Source organism: Pristiophorus japonicus, chromosome 21 (genome assembly GCF_044704955.1).
Source record: "Pristiophorus japonicus isolate sPriJap1 chromosome 21, sPriJap1.hap1, whole genome shotgun sequence".
In the NCBI taxonomy this organism is placed as follows: Eukaryota; Metazoa; Chordata; class Chondrichthyes; family Pristiophoridae; genus Pristiophorus; species Pristiophorus japonicus.
Window position 1 is genome coordinate 83575169 of NC_091997.1, and position 20371 is coordinate 83595539.

Here is a 20371-nt window from a genome sequence, read left to right on the forward strand (position 1 = left end):
GCCCATCTAGAATGCCCACATTTCAATTTCGGTTGCAAAATATTGAACGCCCCTCGGTACAACTCGAGAACGCAGGACTCTCAACCAGTTCACCTCTCACTCGAGCGACAGTCAGGGAGATCTTAGCAAAGGCCTGGTTTGAGCCTCAGTCATGACTAAGATTTGTAGTTAAACTTCCCCTTGAAGAGAGGTTTGCCAGACATGAGCTGGCTATCTGGGAAGGATGGAGAGGATGTGGAAAAGTTAGAGAAAATAAGGAGACAATCATAATAGTAACATTAAAGAGCTTCCACAGACTTAGTGTTTCTTTTTCTTAGACAGTCCCCTGGAGTCGAGGATGACATGTGACTGATGAGACCAATGCGGGACCTACAGTCTTTGTCACAGGTGGGACAGACGGTGGTTGGAGGGACGGGTGGGTGGGGTGCTTGGGTTGTCGTGTACTCCTTCCGCTGCCTGCGCTTGTTTTCTGCATGCTCTCGGCAATGAGACTCGAGGTGCTCAGCGCCCTCCCGGATGCACTTCCTCCACTTAGGGCGGTCTTGGGCCAGGGACCCCCAGGTGTCGGTGGGGATGTTGAACTTTATCAGGAAGGTTTTGAGGGTGTCTTTATAATGTTTCCTCTGCCCACCTGGGGCTCGCTTGCCGTGTCGGAGCTCTGAGTAGAGCGCTTGCGTTGGGAGTCTGGTATCAGGCATGTGGACGATGCGGTCCGCCCAAGGAGCTGATCAAGTGTGGTCGGTGCTTCGATGCTGGGGATGTTGGCCTGAGTGAGAACACTGATGTTGGTGCACCTGTCCTCAAAGCCTCCTTGATAAAAATGCAACATCCCCACCGACACCTGGGAGTCCCTGGCCAAAGACTGCCCTAAGCATCCGGGAGGGCGCTGAGCACCTCGAGTCTCGTCGCCGAGAGCGTGCAGAAGCCAAGCGCAGGCAGCGGAAGGAGCGTGCGGCAAACCAGTCCCACCCTCCCCTTCCCTGTCTGTCCACCTGTGACAGAGACTGTAATTCCCGTATTGGACTGTACCGTCACCTATGAACTCACTTTTAGAGTGGAAACAAGTCTTTCTTGATTCCGAGGGACTGCCTATGATGATGACGTTGGTCGCCTATTCTGCCAATGGATTTGCAGGATCCTGTGGAGACAGCGTTGGTGGTACTTCTCCAGTGCTTTGTTAGTGCATGATTAGGGTGGCTGTCCGGGGGAATATGTCTGACACAACACAATACAGCCCAGTGCAGTATATCGTACATCGCCCATTAGTGCTGGAGGAGTGGAATCCATATATAGTCCTCAGAAAGATCACCACAGCTGAGTGGTCCCCACGTCAAGTTCCTCTGGGGGCTGTGGCAGTGTCTCTTTCGATACCGTTTATGTGCTACCCATCGGTACTGAAACAGCTGCGCTCTGCTCCCAGGCCTTGTGCACTGCTGTTCTCGGGCTGTGCCTGACGGTGTTGAAATCCCGTTTTGAATTGACGCACCAAACTCCTGTGCACCACTCTGCCAAAGCCATTGGCCTCTTTATTTCACATGGACCGGCAACTCCACGACAGCAACGCAAAAAGGCCGTTGAAAGCACAGAGGGATACCAACTTGGAGAGGCTCGTGAGCGCACTTGAGGTTGACTTGCCCTCCCTCTGTGCTCCCCCCTGTGGAATAGTACCTGCACTGCAGTAACCTCAAGCACCGTTCCCCGTATAAAGCTGGGAAGCCACCTTGTGGAGCTTTGTACCAACTGATCCGAGTTCTACCTCTTTATGACAAAATACACCAGTGCAGCAATGCATGAACTGGCTCTTAATACTCCATCGACTTGATTCAATAGTCTCCTGTCAAACAGGCTATTTGCTCCCTCTGTGAGAAAAGCTTACCATAAATATTCTTCTTAGGCAGTCCCTCGGATTCAAGGATGACTTGCTTCCACACTAAAAATGAGTAGCTAAATAGAATATAAATAACAGCATAGTGGGGTGTTTCCATGATGCCAGGCAGAATCCATGCCTGAAAGGGCTGCAGGTCCTGAGGGTAGTGGTGAACCCGGAGAACTGCAGACAGTTTTGGTCTCCGTATTTAGGGCCCGAAATTGAAACATAGATACATAGAAAATAGGTGCAGGAGTAGGCCATTCGGCCCTTCGAGCCTGCACCACCATTCAATATGATCATGGCTGATCATGCAACTTCAGTACCCCATTCCTGCTTTCTCTCCATACCCCCTGATCCCTTTAGTCATAAAGGCCACATCTAACTCCCTTTTGAATATATGTAACGAACTGACCGTAACAACTTTCTGTGGTAGAGAATTCCACAGGTTCACAATTCTCTGAGTGAAGAAGTTTCTCCTCGTCACGGTCCTAAATGGCTTATCCTTAGACTGAAGAACTAACTTACCGCCCATGGCCGCCGACATTCCTCTCGTCAAACCGCCCAGTGCCACTTCCGACATGGCCTGCAGCGGGCGGGAGCGCGGGAGGGGGAGGGGGGCGGGAGGGGAGGGGGGTTGGGAGGGGGGCGGGAAGGGGGGTAGGGGGCGGGAGGGGGCTGGGAGGGGGGCGGGAGGGGGCCGTGAGCGGGGGGCGGGAGCGGGCGGGAGGGTGGGCGGGATGGGGGCGGGAGAGTGGGCGGGAGGGGGCCGTGAGGGGAGGGGGTGGGAGCGGGCGGGAGGGGGTGCGGGAGGGGGCGGGGGGGTGAGGGGGCTGGAGGGGGGCTGGGGGGGGGTAGGGGGCGGGAGGGGAGGAGGGGGTGGGGGGTGAGGGGGCTGGAGGGGGCGGGAGGGGGGCTGGGGGGGGTAGGGGGCGGGAGGGGAGGAGGGGGTGGGGGTTGAGGGGGGGGAGGGGGCTGGAGAGGGGCGGAGGGTGGGAGGGGGGCACGAGGGGGTGGAAGGGGGGAGAGCCGCCGGGAAGCACCCGCTGACATCAGAGGGCGGCCGAGTGGTGCAACTGACCTCCCGCCCGTCGAGCTGCGATATTGACGAGGGCGGGAGTCGGCGGTAGAACGGGGGTAGACCGCTGGATGGAGGCGGGTCTATCCCCGACGGTAAGTCGCAAGATGGGGAAACAAAGTTAGTGCACTTTTTGTAATTTTTTCCTTTACAGCGACTTACCTGGATGGGGACCCCCCAAGGTCTTCAGATGGTTTTTTTTAAATGCTTTTGCTTTCCAGATCTTCGACCCTCCGTGGGCCTGACTCCATCCTCGGCGGCACTTGAACGTTAAGTGCCTCTGCCGCCGAGAATGAGATCTCCCGCCCACTGCTGCCCAGATTGGCCGCGTACGTCGTCCATTTGCCGCCCGTTGACCTTCGTGGGACCTCGGCGATGAAAACCCAGCCCAAAGGACCGTCAGGGACCTCGGCGACCATCGGCGGCACTTTGGCCGGGTGGAGGCCTTCATCAAATTCCGGCCCTTAAGGAGGGTCTTACTCGCATTGGAGGCAGTTCAGAGAAGGTTCACCAGGTTCATCCCTGAGATGAGGGGGTCGTCATATGAAGAAAGGTTGAGCAGGTTGGGCCTATACTCATTGGAGTTTAGAAGAATGAGGGTGATCGTATTGAAATGTATAAGATTCTGAGTGGGATTGACAGGGTAGATGCAGAGAGGATGTTTCCCCTCGTGGGGGAATCTAGGGAGATAGGGATAATGTGGAATGGTCAGACTAAGGGGCCACCCATTTAAAACGGAGATGAGGAGGAATTTCTTCTCTCAGAGGGCCGTGAATTTTTGGATATCTCTGCCCCAGAGAGCTGTGGAGGCTGGGTCATTTAAGGTGGAGATAGACAGATTTTTGAACGATAACGGAGTCAAAGGGTTATGGGGAGCGGGCAGGGAAGTGGAGGCCAAGATCAGATCAGCCATGATCTTATTGAATGGCGGAGCAGGCTCAAGGGGCCAAATGACCGACTCCTGCTCCTATTTCTTACATTCTTATGATCTTAGGTCAGAGATAGGATCACAATATCTGGCCCCAATTCTTCTGCTCGCACTCCATGTGAACGTAAACATAAGAAATAGGAGCAGGAGCAGGCCATTCGGCCCCTCGAGTCTGCTCCGCCATTCAGTGAGATCATGGCTGATCTTCTACCTCAACTCCATTTTCCACACTGTCCCCAAATCCCTTGATTCCCTTAATATCTACAAATCTATCGACCTTGGTCTTGAGTATACTCAAAGACTGAGCTTGTCTCCCAACTGGGCAGCACAGGAACGCACTTACCCCCATATTTAATTTGATTGGAAAAGTTAATAAATGGAAAAGCCCCCAGTGCGTCCTTCCCCATGGGAGGTTTGTGTTGTACGATTGCTGGCAGCAGCGATGAGGTGTTATCCCGACCCGTGGAGTGTGTAGTGGAGTAACTGGGCTTTTACTGCTCTTTCTCAGGAAGACTATCGGCTACATTCAGACTGGAAGAGGAAATTATCCAACGGCTCCTCGTCCTCACTGCCAGAGACGGAGTACCAGTCCCTGCTCGAGAACTCCACCAGCAGTTTAAGTGCCCCAGAGGCGGAGAGCTCCAGTTACAGCAGTCGGACCTTTAGAGGTGAGCGCCGAACGTGATCTGTGGGTCATGGTGGGTCAGTGTGCATCTCCCGGCATGTGTGTCTGTGAGCAGGGCGGTTAACCACAGGGCGGATTAATCACGGGGCGGATTAACCGAGGGGCGGATTAACCACGGGGCGGATTAACCGTGGGGCGGATTAACCACGGGGTGGATTAACCGAGGGGCAGATTAACCACAGGGCGGATTAACCCCGGTGTGGATTAACCGTGGGGTGGATTAACCGTGGGATGGATTAACCGTGGGGTGGATTAACCGTGGGGTGGATTAACCCCGGTGTGGATTAACTGCGGGGTGGATTAACCCCGGTGTGGATTAACCGTGGGATGGATTAACCATGGGGCAGATTAACCGAGGGGCGGATTAACCGTGGGATGGATTAACCGTGGGGCAGATTAACCGTGGGATGGATTAACCGTGGGGTGGATTAACCGTGGGGTGGATTAATCACGGGGCAGATGAGGCTACTACCCCAGGCCCACCAAACAACAGAGGCCCACCAAATAAATGTAGGGAAAAAGAATAAGGTATCCCAAATAGGCTGAATAGAATCGACAATAAGAGCGGAAAAACAAGACTGAAGAAAATAGATTTTCTTGTTTATACCGATATACAGAAGGACCTATATACACTAATATACTATATACAGAAGTACCTATATACTTTAATATACCAATATACAAAAGTACCTATGTACACTAATGTACCGATACACAGAAGTATCTATATACACTAATATACCAATGTACAGAAGTACCTATATACACTAATGTACCGATATACAGAACAGAATATGTACTAGCCTGTTTTATTTAAAATATTATTAGAGAAATTTGCATATATGTACAGGAATCTAGTATTGCAATGTTACCAGAACCAGAATATATACCTGCTTGATACAGGATATCTGTTTTCATTGTTGAATATACCGGCCGATGTTTTCAGACTCAGAATCAGAATCATACACGTAATGTAATGAAAATCAACAAACAGAACTATCGGCCCGTTGGGATCAGTTTGCCCCAGGCCCATCAGGCCCTGAATCCGGGCCTGGGGGTGAGTGTGGGAGGTGTGAGGACACGAGCGAGTGAACTTATGTGTTGGTGTATCAGCGAGTGTGTTACAGTATGTAGGAGCTTCTGTACAGTTATGTGGCTGAGATTGTGCGTGAATAGTACGTGCAATTGCATGAGGATTATTGCACCCAGTGTTGGGTGGCTCGTGGCATTCCAGTAGTTAAAAAAAATTCATTCACGGGATGTGGGCATCGCTGGCAAGCCCGGCATTTAGGAACATAGAAAATAGGTGCAGGAGTAGGCCATTCGGCCCTTCGAGACTGCACCACCATTCAATAAGATCATGGCTGATCATTCACCTCAGTACCCCTTTCCGACTTTCTCTCCATACCCCTAGATCCCTTTAGCCGTAAGGGCCATATCTAACTCCCTCTTGAATATATCCAATGAACTGGCATCAACAACTCTCTGCGGCAGAGAATTCCACAGGTTAACAACTCTCTGAGTGAAGAAGTTTCTCCTCATCTCAGTCCTAAATGGCTTACCCCTTATCCTAAGACTGTGTCCCCTGGTTATGGACTTCCCCAACATTGGGAACATTCTACCCGCATCTAACCTGTCCCGTCCCGTCAGAATCTTGTATGTTTCTATAAGATCCCCTCCCATCCTTCTAAACTCCAGTGTATAAAGGCCCAGTTGATCCAGTCTCTCCTCATATGTCAGTCCTGCCATCCCGGGAATCAGTCTGGTGAACCTTCGCTGCACTCCCTCAATAGCAAGAATGTCCTTCCTCAGATTAGGAGACCAAAACTGAGCACAATATTCCAGGTGAGGCCTCACCAAGGCCCTGTACAACTGCAGTAAGACCTCCCTGCTCCTATTCTCAAATCCCCTAGCTATGAAGGCCAACATACCATTTGCCTTCTTCACTGCCTGCTACAACTTTCAATGACTGATGAACCATGACACATAGGTCTCGTTGCACCTCCCCTTTTCCTAATCCTTCGCCATTCAGATAATATTCTGTCTTCGCGTTTTTGCCCCTAAAGTGGATTACCTCACATTTATCCACATTATACCTCATCTGCCATGCATTTGCCCACTCACCTAACCTGTCCAAGTCACTCTGCAGCCTCTAGTGTCCCCCTCACAGTTCACACTGCCACCCAGTTTAGTGTCATCTGCAAACTTGGAGATATTACACTCAATTCCTTCATCTAAATCATTGATGTATATTGTAAAGAGCTGGGGTCCCAGCACTGAGCCCTGCAGCACTCCACTCGTCATTGCCTGCCATTCTGAAAAGGATTATTGCCCATCCCTAATTGCCCCTGGAGAAGGTGGACGTGAGCCGCCTTCTTGAACCGCTGCAGTCCGTGTCCACAATACAGCATATTTTGTGAATGTTTAGCACCTCTCCTGATTGCTGTGCCTCTTTTGGCAAAGTTTGAAATATTATTAACCATTTGAGAGGTGCTGATATTTGCTGCCTGTACTTGAGGTACAACAACAACTGATACCTTAACGGTACAACAACAACTGATACCATAACTGTACAACAACAACTGATATCTTAACTGTACAACAACACCTGATATCTTAACTGATATCTAACTCCCTCTTGAATATATCCAATGAACTGGCATCAACAACTCTCTGCGGCAGGAATTCCACAGGTTAACAGCTCTCTGAGTGAAGAAGTTTCTTCTCATCTCAATTCTAAATGGCCTACCCCTTATCCTAAGACTGTGTCCCCTGGTTCTGGACTTCTCCAACATTGGGAACATTCTACCCGCATCTAACCTGTCCCGTCCCATCAGAATCTTATATATTTCTATGAGACCCCCTCTCATCCTTCTTAACGCCAATGTATAAAGGCCCAGTTGATCCAGTCTCTCCTCATATGTCAGTCCTGCCATCCCGGGAATCAGTCTGGTGAACCTTCGCTGCACTCCCTCAATAGCAAGAACGTCCTTCCTCAGATTAGGAGGCCAAAACTGAACACAGTATTCCAGGTGAGGCCTCACCAAGGCCTTGTACAACTGCAGTAAGACCTCCCTGCTCCTATACCCAAATCCCCTAGCTATGAAGGCCAACATACCATTGGCCTTCTTCACCGCCTGCTGTACCTGTATGCCAACTTTCAATGACTGATGTACCATGATACCCAGGTCTCGTTGCACCTCCCCGTCCCCCTCACAGCTCACACTGCCACCCAGTTTAGTGTCATCTGCAAACTTGGAGATATTACACTCAATTCCTTCATCCAAATCATTGATGTATATTGTAAAGAGCTGCGGCACTCCACTAGTCACTGCCTGCCATTCTGAAAAGGACCCATTTATCCCGACTCTCTGCTTCCTGTCTGCCAACCAGTTCTCTATCCACGTCAGTACATTACCCCCAATACCATGTGCTTTGATTTTGCACACCAATCTCTTGTGTGGGACCTTGTCAAAAGTATTTTGAAAGTCCAAGTACACCACATCCACTGCTTCTCCCTTGTCCACTCTACTAGTTACATCCTCAAAAAATTCCAGAAGATTTGTCAAGCATGATTTCCCTTTCATAAATCCATGCTGACTTGAACCAATCCTGTCACTGCTTTCCAAATGTGCTGCTATTTCATCCTTAATAATTGATTCCAACATTATCCCCACTACTGATGTCAGGCTAACCGGTCTATAATTACCCACTTTCTTGCTCCCTCCCTTTTTAAAAAGTGGTGTTACATTAGCTACCCTCCAGTCTATAGGAACTGATCCAGAGTCGATAGACTGTTGGAAAATGATCACCAATGCATCTACTATTTCTAGGGCCACTTCGTTAAGTACTCTGGGGTGCAGACTATCAGGCCCCGGGGATTTATCGGCCTTCAATCCCATCAATTTCCCCAACACAATTTCCCGCCTAATAAGGATAGCCTTCAGTTCCTCCTTCTCACTAGACCCTCAGTCCCCTAGTACTTCCGGAAGGTTATTTGTGTCTTCCTTCGAGAAGACAGAACCAAAGTATTTGTTCAATTGGTCTGCTATTTCTTTGGTTCCCATTATAAATTCACCTGAATCCGACTGCAAGGGACCTACATTTGTCTTCACTAATCTTTTTCTCTTCACATATCTATAGAAGCTTTTGCAGTCAGTTTTTCAGTTTTTTATGTTCCCGGCAAGCTTCTTCTCGTACTCTATTTTCCCCCTCTTAATTAAACTCTTTGTCCTCCTCTGCTGAATTCTAAATTTCTCCCAGTCCTCAGGTTTGTTTCTTTTCCTGGCCAATTTATATGCCTCTTCCTTGGATTTAACACTATCCTTAATTTCCTTTGTTAGCCACGGTTGAGCCACCTTCCCCGTTTTATTTTCACTCCAGACTGGGATGTACAATTGCTGAAGTTCATCCATGTGATCTTTAAAGGTTTGCCATTGCCTATCCACCATCAATCCTTTAAGTATCACCTGCCAGTCTATTCTAGCCAATTCATGACTCAAACCATCGAAGTTACCTTGCCTTAAGTTCAGGACCCTAGTTTCTGAATTAACTGTCACTCTCCACCTTAATAAAGAATTCTACCATATTATGATCACTCTTCTCCAAGATTGCTAATTAGTCCTTTCTCATTACACATCACCCAGTCTAGGATGGCCAGCTTCCTAGTTGGTTCCTCGACATATTGGTCCAGAAAACCATCCCTAATATACTCCAGGAAATCCTCCTCCACTGCATTTCTACCAGTTTGGTTAGCCCAATCAATATGTAGATTAAAGTCACCCATGATAACTGCTGTACCTTTAATGCATGCATCCCTAATTTCTTGTTTGATGCTGTCCCCAACCTTACTACTACTGTTTGGTGGTCTGTACACAACTCCCACTAGCGTTTTCTGCCCCTTGGTATTCCGTAGCTCCACCCATACCGATTCCACATCATCCAAGCTAATGTCCTTTCTTACTATTGCATTAATTTCCTCTTTAACCAGCAATGTCACCCCACCTCCTTTTCCTTTCTGTCTATCCTTCTTAAATGTTGAATATCCCTGGATGTTGAGTTCCCAGCCTTGGTCACCCTGGAGCCATGTCTCTGTGATGCCAATTACATCATACCCGTTAACTGCTATCTGCGCAGTTAATTCGTCCACCTTATTCCGAATACTCCTCGTATTGAGGCACAGAGCCTTCAGGCTTGTCTTTCAAACACACTTTGCCCCTTTAGAATTTTGCTGTAATGTGGCCCTTTTAGCTTTTTGCCTTAGGTTTCTCTGCCCTCCACTTTTACTTTTCTTCTTTCTATCTTTCTTCACTTGTCCTCAATCTCAGCTGTACCTGCTGTAGCAGGATTCTGGGCCAAGGTCAGGTGTTTGTGCACAGGGAGTGAGCAAGTCAATCATCACCTAGAAACAGGCTCAACAGAGGCATCAATGGAGACCCGCAACAACAACACCCTGCATTTATATAGCACCCTTAATGTCGTAAAGCGTCGCAAGACGCTTCACAGGGAGCGCTATCAAGCAATAATTGACCCCGTGCCAAAAGAGAAGATATGAAAACAGGTGACCAAAAGCTTGGCCAAAGAGATAGGCTTTAAGGAGCATCTTATGGGAGGACTTTTATTACAAGGGGGTTGGAGTATAAGAGTGAGGAAGTCTTGCTACAACTGTACAAGGCCTTGGTGAGACCACACCTGGAGTACCGTGCACCGGTTTGGTCTCCTGATCTAAGGAAGGATATACTTGCCTTGGAGGAAGTGCAATGAAGGTTCACTAGATTAATCCCTGGGATGATAGGGCTGTCTTATGATGAGAGGTTGTATCAAATGGGCCGATACTCTCTGGAGTTTAGTAGAATGAGAAACATACAAGATTCTGAGGGGGATTGACAGGGTCGATGTTGAGAGGTTGTTTCCCCCTGGCTGGAGTGTCTAGAACCAGGGGGCACAGTCTCAGGATAAGGGGTACCCCATTTAAGACTGAGATGAGGAGGAATTTTTTTACTCAGAGGGTGGTGAATCTTTGGAATTCTCTGCCCCAGAGGGCTGTGGATGCTGAGTCTCTGAATATATTCAAGGCTGAGATAAATAGATTTTTAGAGTCTAGGGGAATCAAGGGATATGGGGACCAGACGGGAAAGTGGAGTTGAGCTCGATGATCAGCCGTCATCTTATTGAATGACGGAGCAGGCTCTAGGGGCTGTAGGGCCTACTCCTACTCCTAATTCTTATGTTCTTATGACTCATCAGGCCGAATGCCCTCCTTCTGTGCTGCAACCATTCTATGATTCTATGCGAGAGAGCTGGCGAGGTGGAGAGCTTTAGGGAGCGAATTCCAGAGCTTGGGGCCTAGCTGGCTGAAGGCAAGGCCACCAATGGTGGGGTGAAGGAAGTGGGGTTGCACGATTCCAGACTTTAAGGGACACGGGGTTCTCTGGGGGTTGTAGGGCCGGAGGAAGTTACAGAGATAGGAAGGGGGCGAGGCCATGGAGGGATTTGAACACGAGGGTGAGAATGTTAGAATGGAGGTGTTGCCGGACCGGGAGCCAATGTAGGCCAGTGAGCACAGAGGTAGGAACAGATCTACAGGACCAGACTTTCCATAAAGGCCCTCAAAGGCCGATTGCCCGCTGAGAAGCAACGTTAATGTTCGGCGAAAAAAGTTGCTGAGAATCTCCATTTAGAAGGTAAGTAGAACTGATCGCCCGGCGAGAAAATGGGCACTGCACACTCATTCTCGGCACTTTTTTCTCGGCAGGTAAGTGCAAAGTTAGCACATGGGCTGTCGTTACCGGAATGGACGGTAAGTAGTAAAATTTAGTCCGAGGCTGCGATTGGGCCTAGGGAGCGGGAAAACTTTTTAAAAGATTTCATGAAAATAAAACACATACAAAGCTTTCCCAAGACAGTTTTAACCCTAATCGCCATGGTAACATTTAAAAAAATAATGAAAGAACCTTTCACTTACCTTTTTTTGCAGGGCCCCCCCCCTTATCGCCCTGTTTAAGCAGCGTTTACAGGGCGGGTTTCTCAGCGATCTGGACGTTGGCCGTTATTCTCGGCGTTGCACGTGGGCGGTCTGGTCCCGACGGGCGACTTCAGATGTGGGCGATACCATCAAAAAACTTAAGTGGGAACTCTCGCCGGGCGTAAAACCAGCTGTACCGCCGAGAAAATCGCCGGCAATGAAGCTGAATGTCTGGCCCTATGCCTCTCTACTTGAGCTCAGTCGGTGAATGGAGGTTAAGGGAGAACTGAGAACGTAATCTGAAAATAAAGCAACGGGATATGTTCCCCCACCAACAAAATATGTCTAATGGGGCCCTCACTGCCGCTCACTCTCTGTGTTTCTTTTGTTTAGAAAGAGTGGTGAAGAAAGAAAAAATATTTGAATTGGACTCTGTGGAGGGGATTGGAAAAGTGGAATATGGACTTCTCAGGATATTAATTGTCATGTAAGTATTGGACAGTGCGTCCTGTTATTGAAACCTCTTCATTTATTATCCGCTGTGAAAGAAGTGGGAATGTGGGAATGTGTCAGGACCAATGAACTCTCTTCTGAGGTTGGGTGTTAAGACACAAGACTGGCTCCGCCCCCAGGATGAATTAATCACCACGGCAAGTTTCCGCTAATTGCGCTCATTTGCGGGCCTCCAAAAAATCGAGCTGGTTCTTTTGGGCGCGAGGCACGTTTTTTTTTTACTTTGTCCCTGGGCTGTGGGCGTCGCTGGCAAGGCCGGCATTTATTGTCCGTCCCCGATTGCCCCTTGGGAAGGTGGTGGTGAGCCACCTTCTTGAACCGCTGCAGTCCGTGTGGTGAAGGTGCACCCACAGTGCTGACTTTTTCGTAGTTGGTTTGGTACAACTGAGTGTCTCGCTGGGCCATTTCAGAGGGAAGGTGAGAATCAATCAATTTGTTGTGGGTCTGGAGTCACATATCGGCCAGATTAGGTAAGATGGCAAATTTCCATCCCTGAAAGACATGAGTGAACGAGTTGAAATTTTTCCGACAATTCCATGGATTATCATTCCTGAATTTAAAATCCCCAGCTGCCGTGGTGGGAATATGAACTCAAGTCTCCGGATCATTAGTCCAGGACTCTGGATTATTGGTCCAGTGACATAACCACTATGCAACGTACCCCCAAACTTATTACTTTCTTAATTCACTAAGAAACTGACTACTGTACCCCAATATAACAAGCAAATCATTCTGTACATTTTTTTTAAAGTCATTTGAGAGCAGGTTACTCACAGGTGGTAGATTGATACTGTGATTAAAAATGCCTAATTTTTTTCTGTGATAAACCCATTTTCAGCCGCTTTAATCAAAGTTACCACTCTTAAATCTTTCAAGGAATATTTTTGAAGCGTTGTTTTTAAAGTTACGTTTTAAAACACCGCCGGACTGCGCTGGTTCAGGCCAGAGTTTGCGTTTGGGTGGATATGCAAATGAGTTTGAGCGGAAACTTGAGAGAGAAAAAAACTTCTCAAAACGGGCGCAATTTGCGCCGAGATCGGTGATTGAGCCCGAGGTGGACACTCTGCCCATTGTATATTGTACCTGATATTGACACTGCCGAAAGTGGGACAGGTGCCCCAGTACTGAGATCCTGCACCTTAAAGTGTCTGCTGTGCGATCTGTACTGTGGCGATATCCGACTCTGCACATAGCTCGTCAATAAAGCAAAATAACTATGGATGCTGGAAATCTGAAATCAAAACAGCAAATGCTGGAAATACTCAGCAGGTCAGGCAGCGTCTGTGGAGAGAGAAACAGAGTTAACGTTTCAGGTTCTAATGAGAGATCACTGACCTGAAACGTTAACTCTCTCCACAGATGCTGACCGACCTGCTCAGCATTTCCAACATTTACTGTTGCCATCAATAACCATCGCAGCTGTGCTGTCAAAGGCAGAGCCGGTGGTAGTCCTGTATAAGGTGCAGCGGACGGCTTATTTTGTTCAAGGGAATGAGGAAGTCTCACTGAACTAGTGACTACACTCCAACAATACTTCATTGGCTGTAAAGCGCTTTGAGACGTCCGGTGGTCGTGAAATACGTTATATAAATGTAATTCATTCTTTCTTTCTATTATGTCTGTAATATACTTATGAATGACTCCACGACGCAATGTGTTGTACTCAAACTGTAGTGACCTTGGTCCTTTATTCCTAACTCCAGAATGAGGCAGCTGCATGGTGGCTCCCCTTTTATACAGCCCCTGCCACCAGGGCAGGAAACCCCGGTCTTCACCAGTTGCACCCTCTAGTGGTGCCAGCATGGAAATACACAGTGTAAACCTTATTGACAGTACATCAGGTAAACAAGTCTCCATCTTATGTAACTACACAGAGAGTATATCCATAGTCTGCATACACAACATCACTCCCCCCCCAGGTCCTTTGTGCCAATGACCTTTGCACTATGTGCTCTGGCTTAGCTCTCCCCAGACTTAAGTGCCAATAACCCTTGCACCTTGGCTGTGCTTTGGCTTGGCTCTCTCCCTGTTAACCCCCAAGTCCTTTGGCCACAACGTTGGGTAGTGGTTACCAGTTTGGATGGTTCGATGATTCAGTGGATGTTCCAGTGGGTTCTGGGTCTGATCCATGTGTGTGTCCATGGTTACATACATTCATTTCCTCCCCTCCCCCGCTCCCCGCACTGCGAGGTGATGTAGCTGGCCCGTTACATTAACATACAGGATCAGACACAGTGCAAGTACAAAGAAAGGAAGAAAAAACATTCTTTTTTACAGTTTGTATCGTGAAACCTTGGTTCAGTGACTTACATTCGTTATGTTTTATGGTCGTGCGCCAGGCTTGGGTAGATTGCATTCATGGTTCAGTCATGGTCAGTACTGAGGTAGCAGTACAGGTATGCGAGGACACTAGTTCCAGAGCAACCGGACGGGGTCCTAGTTGTCTGATGGCGGCGCTGCACCCCTTGCTAGCGGGGTGGGCTTGGTTTGCTCACCTAGCCAGGACTCAGGGCCTTTGCTGTTGCCTAGTGGTGGGCAGAGCCACAGATGTGTGTGGCCTCCCTGTCCTCCTTTGAGGGCTGCAGAATCTTCTGCCTGCTGTCTAACGGTGTTGGGAACGTGGCTGTTCCAGGTCCCGTTTGGGGAACTCGCTGGTTCTAACCTTTCACTCCCGGACATGGCCGAGGTAGCGACTGGGTCTGGGGGGCTGCGCCGTCTCCACCCGGGTGGTGGGCAACGACGGCCGACTGCGCCTATTGGCGCTGTTTTCGTTTCCAGGTCAGTGGCAAATAGTGCCATTAGGAGCCTGCAGCGTGGGATAGACCTGGGGCAGGCTATCAGGATCAGTGCCTTCACCCTCCTGAGGTCGATCACTTGCTACATTTGCGGACATTCTATTCCCGACATCTCACAACAACATTTTGTTCTTTACATTAGGAATAGTACTGACAATTCGCAACAACATTTTGTTCACAATCTTAATCGGTTCGTTACATTGATTGCCATGCATACAATGTCTCTTTAAGTTCAGTTGGTTGCAGGTCTCCCTTAAGAGAACCCTGCTGGCTTTACCCCAGTCAAATCCTTCGTTAGACATCATGTGTTGGTCCCTCAATGTTGCACCTCGTGGTCTGGCCACAGCCATCTTTTTTTCAGCCACGCTGCCCCTCGCTGTATTAGGGACACCATCTTGCCTCTGTCCTCGAGGTCAACTGCCTTGATCCTTCTCTCCCGCGATTCTGACACAAAAACTGGAAGAGTGCCTGTGAATTCGATCTTTCTCCCCAGGAGTCCTGCCACTGGGGCCGAGAAGGTGCTTTTAGGTCATTCCGGTCGGATCATTGCACGCAGTCATGATGGACGGTCTGTGCTTCAGGTGCTGCGCTGGTCTGTTCTCTGGTGCCTGGCTCAAGCAAAGGTGAGGTTTTGCTCTGCCTCTGAGCACGGGGGACATCGATTGCTGATGTGAAGAGGTCTTCCCATTTCCACTGGATCTTCCCCATCCACCTTCTTCCGAGTAGCATTGGACCATTACCTGCAACAATCCACAGAGGTAACTTGTGCACCACGCCATTATGGATTATACTTACATCCGCACTACCAAGGACTGGGATCAGCTCCTTGGTGTAGGGGTGTGCAACTTTTCCTGTACTGGAACCAGCTCGGGTCGTTTTTCGTTCCATAGTCTCTCAAAGGCATCCTGGCTCATCACTGACTGGCTCGCTCCTGTGTCCACTTCCATGAAGACTGGAACGCCGTTTATCTCGACTTCTATCTTCACTGGAGGACAATTGGTGGTGCAGGTATACACTCGATACACTTCTTCTTGGGGCTGAGCTGCCTCTCAGGTCAAAGCATCATACTCCCCGCTAGATTCAAAGTCATCTATCGACTCCTCTGCTAGATGGTGAGTCGTATTTCTTTTACACATACGCTGGAGGTGGCCCTTTGTATTACAGGCTTTGCATATGTACTCAGCAAACCGACACTGGTGAGCCCTATGGTTTCCTCCGCAACCCCAGCATGAGCGGACTCTGGGTTCTGGAACTCTGAGGTCTGTGCTCTCTGCCCTGGACAGAGCCACATTCTACAGTCTTGCCTGTGAAAGGCAACATTCTGTGTACAGTACGTGCCGGGTTTGAGTCCACAGGATGAATAATTTGCTTGGTGCTGCAGGTTGAGGTCATGAATGCCTGACTGATGCTGATGGCCTTCTGCAGGTTGACTGTGGTGTCGGCAGATAATAGCTCGTGAAGGAGGCCCTCGTGGCCAATTGCTATAACGAAGATGTCTCGCAATGCTTCGTTGAGGTGCGTGCCAAAATCACATGGTGCCGCAAGTCTCCTGAGGTCGGCAGCATATTTTGCAATCTCCTGGCCCTCAGGTCTGCGGTGAGTGTAGAATCTGTGCCTGGCCATGAGGATACTCTCTTTTGGTTTAAGTTGGTTGCGAATTAGTTCAGTCAGCTCATCGTATGTCTTATCCTTGGCCTTTGTGGGTGCCAGCAAGTTCCTGACGAGGCGGTAGACCTCAGCCTACAACTGGTCAGCAGTATAGCCTTGCGCTTCTCTGCCAATGTGTCCGTCTGCCACAAAATATAGCTCGAGCCCTTTTGTGAAAGCATCCCAATCATCACCCTCTGCAAAGTCTTTTAGTGTGCCAAAGGTAGCCATAATCGCGTGAAAGTCTGCATTCTCGTCACTAGTTGTTATGTCTGTAGTGTACCTATGAATGACTCCATGAGGCAATGTGTTGTACTCAAACTGTAGTGAGCTTGGTCCTTTACTCGTAACTCCAGAGTGAGGCAGCCGCATGGTGGCTCCCCTTTTATACAGCCCCTGCCACCAGGGCAGGAAACCCCGGTCTCTACCAGGTGCACCCTCTAGTGGTGCCAGCATAGTATATACACAGTGTAAACCTTATTGATAGTTCATCAGGTAACAAGTCTCCATCTTATGCTACGACACAGTGACTACACAGAGAGTATATCTATAGTCTGCATATATAACACTTACTTACTTACTTACATACTTTCTTTCTTTCTTTCTCTCTTTCTCTCTCTCTTTCTTTCTTTCTTTCTCCCCTTGTTTTTTTTGTTCCTTTTTTCATTCTTTCTTAAGAGCTGATGGAGGAAATGCTGAAGGAGCTCCAGCTCTATGGCCTGTTTGGCCAGTGAAGTGACGGAGATTATTCTAACCGGTGTATAAGGTTTACGACCTTGCTCTTCCCCACCTGTTAGATCTGGTGCTGAATCATTGTTGAGTCTGCCTGCCATTCTTTCATGTCTCCAGTAAAAGCTCCACCTATTGCACCTGCTGTCCTTCTCAGTTTGAAGGACTGCAAGACAATTTTACTTCACCCCATAGTTTCCACTGTTGGAGCTGCTGAATGCAACTTTATTGAATATAATCGACAAATGTTGTCTTCGTGGCCTTCTGCTACCATTCCTTCTGGTTGCTCGTCAAAAGTGTTTCTCTGTAGTGCCAGCCGGGGCTCAGTGGGCAGCACCCTCGCCTCGGAGTCAGAGGGTTGTGGGTTCAAGTCCCACTCCAGGGACTTGAGCACATAAATCCAGGCCGTCACTGCCAGTGCAGTGCTAAGGGAGTGCTGCACTGTCGGAGGTGCCGTCTTTCGGATGAGACATTAAACCGAGGCCCCGTCTGCTCTCTCAGGTGGATGTAAAAGATCACATGGCACTCTATTTGAAGAAGAGCAGGGGAGTTATCCCTGGTCAATATTTATTCCTCAACCAACATCACTAAAAGTTTATCTGGTCATTATCACATTGCTGTTTACGGGGGCTTGCTGTGCACAATATAGCTGCCGCATTTCCCACACTACAACAGCGACTATACTTCAAAAGTACTTCATTGGCTGTAAAGCGCTATGTCAGGTGAGTGTGAAAGGCGCTATATAAATGTAAGTCTTTCTTTGTACGCGTCTGCAAGTCCTCCTGTCTGACCCTCCTTTCTCCTGACCGATCACTCGGTAGTTCACCTAAAGAGAAAGCTGAAGCTTTGTGGCTCACTCTTCTCCTCTGACCCTGATCGCGGAGGCGAGCGGCTGAATTCTCGTAGACTTCAGACACATGACACTGTGGGGCACAGCGCCCCCTGACTCGGAGGACTCAATGGGCGGTAAGTGTAAGGCCTAAAATAAAATCCGAAAATGCTGGAAATAACTCTTCAGGTCAGGTAGCATCTATGGAGAGAGAAACAGTTTAACGTTTCAGGTTGATCAGATCTGGAAAAAGTTAGTGATGGGAAAGGGGGAGGGGAAGAGAGAACAACGTTGAATTCAACAATTTCAGATCATAACCACTGCTCTTATTTTTTCAGACAGTAGGAGCTGGTAATAATTCTGCTATTCCCATTTACACCTCCTCTAGACCCATCATTTGTTTCTTTACCTGTCCCATTACCATCTCCTTTTGCCTCGCACCATCATCCCTTTTGTCATTTAATCTCTCCTGCCTTCCACCCCATCACTGACCTTTCCCCTTTTGTTCTTTCCTATCCACTGCCCCTTCCCTGCCCCTGCACTTGCTTAAAACCTGTTACATCCAACGTTCCCATTAAACTGTGCGGCCGTGCTGCAGTCTGGAGGTCCTGGGCAGGCCGTTCACCAGCTTTTATACAAACGCAAACCCCGTATGCGGGAAAATTTGAGCAGGCTGCGCAGCCAGTTAAAGGGACCGTGCACGGAAAGAAATAAGAGGGAACATCGGTTACATCTCTAACTTTTTCCAGTTGTGATGAAAGGTCATTGACCTAAAACGTTAACTCTTGTTTCCCTCACCACAGATCTGGCCTGACCCGCTGAGTATTTCCAGCATTCGCTATTTATATATTTCAGGCAACGGCCACCCCACATTATAAAAATCCACGCACAGGCATCTTCAACCCTTCAACATGTTGTTCGGGATCTGGAATATTAGGTCCTTCATTGAAACACCCGTGAAGTCATCTCTTTTCGGCGTGGAAGCAAGTCATCCTTGCTTCGAGGGACTGCCTATGATGAAGATGATTTCAGATTTCCAGCATCCACAGTATTTCGCTTTTGTATACGTATGGCCTATGTATATAAGTTAAGAACATAAAAACATAAGAAATAGGAGCAGGAATAGGCCTCAAGCCTGCTCCGCCATTCAATAAGATCATGGCTGATCTGATCATGGACTCAGCTCCACTTCCCTGCCCGCTCCCCCTAACCCTTTATTCCCTTATCGTTCAAAAATCTAACTCACCTTAAATATATTCAATGACCCAGCCTCCACAGCTCTCTGGGGCAGAGAATTCCATAGATTTACCTTCTGAGAGAAGAAATTCCTCCTCATCTCAGTTTTAAATGGGCGGCCCCTTATTCTAAGACTATGTCCCCTAGTTTTAGTTTCCCCTATGAGTGGAAATATCCTCTCTGCATCCACCTTGTCGAGCCCCCATCATTATCTTATAAGTTTCAATAAGATCACCTCTCATTCTTCTGAACTTCAACCTACTCAACCTTTCCTCATAAGGTAACCCCTTCATCTCCGGAATCAAGCTAGTGAACCTTCTCTGAACAGCCTCCAATGCAAGTATACCCTTCCTTAAATACAGAGACCAAAAGCCTCTCCTGTAATTAGTTGAAACGTGGCGGGCAGGAATAATAGAAACAGCATTCCGGGGGCTGAGTGACACATACAGGAACAGCAAGTATATGCAGCACGTTAAGATTTCAACAGACAGAAAATAATCGGCAATGCACCTGTAGTTTTCCGATAGGTGCAGGGTCGCACAATATGTAGCCCTTGATATATTGTAGATGTTTATCGAAGGTTGAAAAACAGTTGGCTATTATTATTAAGGAAAGAAGTTTGTTTCGAACTGACACCTGTGTGGAACGTTGGGTTTTCTGTTAATTTATGTAACTCAATTCCTGTGGATTTATCAAACGGCGAATGTATGTTTTTCTAGAGTCCTTATCCTGTTGGCATCATCGATTTACATGACGTTCAGAGTTTTCTCCCTAGAGCAACAGCTCGGACTCTTGGACGCAGCTTCCCAGTCACCGGCCCACACGAGGTAAGCCCCCTGGTCAATATCTGATCAATGGCCTCTCCCAGTAACCAGCCAATGGAAAGTGGGTCTGGGGCCTCTCCTGTAATCCAATGGAACGTGGGTCTGGGGCCTCTCCTGTAATCAGCCAATGGAACGTAGGTCTGGGGCCTCTCCTGTAATCAGCCAATGGAACATGGGTCTGGGGCCACTCCCGGTAACCAGCCAATAGAACGTGAGCCTAGTGCCTCTCCTGGTAACCAGGCAATGGAATGTGGGTCTGGGGCCACTCCCTGTAAC

General features: G+C 48.5%; 1 protein-coding gene across 5 annotated transcripts in view; it reads left to right on the forward strand.

The window, feature by feature from the left end:
• The window catches only part of LOC139234151 (GRAM domain-containing protein 2A-like), a 104877-nt gene that overhangs the window by 81635 nt on the left and 2871 nt on the right, over positions 1 to 20371 (forward strand). For 4 of the 5 annotated variants that reach the window (XM_070865144.1, XM_070865139.1, XM_070865145.1 and 1 more), the window contains 3 exons: positions 4382 to 4541; positions 11916 to 12009; positions 19991 to 20098. In XM_070865144.1, the coding sequence (XP_070721245.1) occupies positions 4382 to 4541; positions 11916 to 12009; positions 19991 to 20098 (362 nt within the window). Of the gene's footprint in view, positions 1 to 4381; positions 4542 to 11915; positions 12010 to 19990; positions 20103 to 20371 lie in introns of those variants that run through there. The other variant, XM_070865142.1, reaches the window with a different exon arrangement.